The 2,455-nt window shown below is 40.1% G+C and overlaps 2 protein-coding genes across 8 annotated transcripts in view; one reads left to right on the forward strand and one right to left on the reverse strand.

Annotated features, from left to right (window-relative positions):
• LOC104773244 overlaps positions 1 to 1,388 on the reverse strand; it is a 4,128-nt gene extending 2,740 nt beyond the window's left edge. The window contains exons 1-2 of one of the 2 annotated variants that reach the window (XM_019242621.1): positions 1,148 to 1,388; positions 125 to 850 (exon numbers count right to left, since the gene is read on the reverse strand). In XM_019242621.1, coding sequence (XP_019098166.1) covers positions 125 to 845 — 721 coding nt within the window. In that variant the 5' untranslated portion in view covers positions 846 to 850; positions 1,148 to 1,388. Of the gene's footprint in view, positions 1 to 10; positions 851 to 1,147 lie in introns of both variants that reach the window. The other variant, XM_010497828.2, reaches the window with a different exon arrangement.
• A 105-nt stretch (positions 1,389 to 1,493) lies between these two features.
• Positions 1,494 to 2,455, forward strand: part of LOC104773243 — a 5,380-nt gene continuing 4,418 nt past the window's right edge. Inside the window, exons 1-3 of one of the 6 annotated variants that reach the window (XM_019242617.1) lie at positions 1,494 to 1,672; positions 1,819 to 2,016; positions 2,093 to 2,168. In XM_019242617.1, coding sequence (XP_019098162.1) covers positions 1,900 to 2,016; positions 2,093 to 2,168 — 193 coding nt within the window. In that variant the 5' untranslated portion in view covers positions 1,494 to 1,672; positions 1,819 to 1,899. Of the gene's footprint in view, positions 2,017 to 2,092; positions 2,169 to 2,455 lie in introns of all 6 variants that reach the window. The other 5 variants (XM_019242616.1, XM_019242619.1, XM_019242620.1 and 2 more) reach the window with 5 other exon arrangements.

Below are 2,455 nucleotides of genomic sequence, written 5' to 3' on the forward strand. Positions count from 1 at the left end.
ACTTTAACGCCTTTATCAGAGTTTAGTTCCTCAACCAAAAGGGAACAGCCTGCCCTCTTCCACATTGCTTTGCATTCATCAACTTCTTTAGTCATTTCCTCTACACAATCCTTCAGTATCCAACCTCGAAGGTCATCATGAGTGGGGGCAGATACTCCGAATCCTCCAGAGGCAATGGCATCAATCATTGGTTGAAAATTAACAGAGTTTGCTGCATCAAAATCAGCTCCAATGCCAAACAAAAACCGTCCGATCTCCATATGAACTGCATTCTCCTTCTCTCTAAAAGATGGGTGCACAATGTTCTTTTCACTACTAATCGCCACGGGAATCAAATTATCCATGTCTCTACCAATCAGGTCAATATTGTTGCTCCCACTACCATTCTCAAAAACGTTCTTTTTACTCCTGTAAGTTCTCTGCTTTGTTCTGCCACTCATCACACTCTCGGTTTGCACAACCACATCCGAACTACCAGGCGATTTAAAATCGTCATTCACATCAGACGGAAGCAGCAGCATTTCTCCTTCAATAGGAGGTAAAGCACCAACAGACAAAGGCTCTGAACTGGATTTTTGTCTCTTCCTCTGACGTCTCACGGTTCCATCAATACACTGCTGCAAAAACAGCCTCACATCTTCGGGGACTTGATCACAGATCGTGCCTTGCCCCTTTTTACCAGCAAGATGTTCCTTAACCCTAGTGATACCTCCACCTTTGAACATTTTCTTACAGTAGATACACCTCATCTGAAGTCTATCCCCGTATTTGTAGATTTCACAATGCTTCCATGCATTGTCTTGTTTCTGCGGTGTAAGAGCTACAGGTTCCAATTCCGGATCCATAAAGCCTGTACTCATTCAACAAAGAAGAAGAAAAAAGAAAAGGTAGAGACTTTGTTTACATTCTCATAGAACTCAAGGAATAAACAAAGCCAAGATCCCTCCAATGATCTCAAATTCTGATAAATTACACAAGCCACATTGATTGAACCATTTAAAAAGCAAACTCAAAAACCACATGCACCCAAATCTCGGCTAAACTACACAATTCAGACAGAAACAAAACAAACCAAAAAAAAAAAACAAAACAAAACAAAACAAACCAGTCAAATTATGTTGTACAAGGATTGATGAAGAAAACGAACCTGTTCTGGTTTGTGGCCGGTTACGAAGAAATCGGTTTCGTAGAAAAGTGATAAAATTCCGGTACAGTAGCTTCGGTTCCGGGGAAGAGGGAGCTAAAACCAGCCGGAGGTGAAGATTTCCGACGAACGGAGGAGGGAATCGGAGGAAGATAAGAGGGATGCAATGTTTGGGAGAAATTGACCCGGCCCGATTAGGGTTTGCAGAAATAGGTTTGGCAGCTTTTTTTTTCTGGTTTATATGATGAACCTATAAATCGGGCAAATCTTTATTATGACGTCACCCAATTTGTTTTCCGTTTTTAACATTTCGTTATTTATCCTTTTAATTACATTAATACGACGTCGTTTGGTTTTTAGGACGTTTTTCTGAGCAAACGACGTCGTTTCTTTTTTTTCGACGCCGTGTTCTATTTCTCCGATTAGCGTCGGTCGTCTTCTCTCTCAGTCTCAGTCCTTGATCTGGTTTCTGTTTACTTAATCGCTTCTTGTGGGAGAAATGTCTTCTTGATTGAGACAGCATCAGAGGTATGTGTTTATTTTGTGATTGATCAAAGTTCAGAAAGTATGATAAGAAGAACTTGTTTGATCTATCTACTTATAAAAACTCGTGGTTCTGAGATTGTAGCAAGAAATGAGTGGGCATTGTATGTGTTTGAATATTAGTACTGTAGTTGCTGGATTGAAATGTGTAGGTATATGTACATTTGTTTTCGTTGAGGCATTTCGTCGAACAGTTAGAGGACGACTATAAGATGGATAAGCTTCTTGAGAATCATCAGTTTGCGACGCATGCCATCGCTGCCTCTGCTTCTGTATCGTTAGGAACTGCTCTCGCTTATCCTCTGGATACAATCAAAACCATTATCCAGGTTTCTTCCTCAACAAATTTGTATTATATTCGCTTCTATCACTTCGATTTTGATTTCAACATTGAACTGTGTATAGGTTGGTTCAGGACCCAGTAAGAAATTACGCCCCTTTCAAGTTGTGAATAGAGTTCTTCGCTTCTCTGGCTATTCAGGTTTGCAAAATTTTGCTCTTTTTAAGATTTCAATCGTTTTCTGATTCTGCATGATAAGAATGAAACTATGAAACTCTCCTTCTTATCCTCCGATACACTGTTTTACAAGACTAGAGCCACCGGCACATCACCGATTCATCAACTCTATCTCCCAAGCAACACATATATCACTTCTACAATTCACAAACAATGCATAAAAGAACTACAATGACTGTTCTCTGTTTATATACCAATGTCTTCGGTCCTTTGCACGTGCTTCTCATGTGCTTATCAATACTCCCCCCCTT

Source organism: Camelina sativa, unplaced genomic scaffold, assembly GCF_000633955.1.
Source record: "Camelina sativa cultivar DH55 unplaced genomic scaffold, Cs unpScaffold00506, whole genome shotgun sequence".
In the NCBI taxonomy this organism is placed as follows: Eukaryota; Viridiplantae; Streptophyta; class Magnoliopsida; order Brassicales; family Brassicaceae; genus Camelina; species Camelina sativa.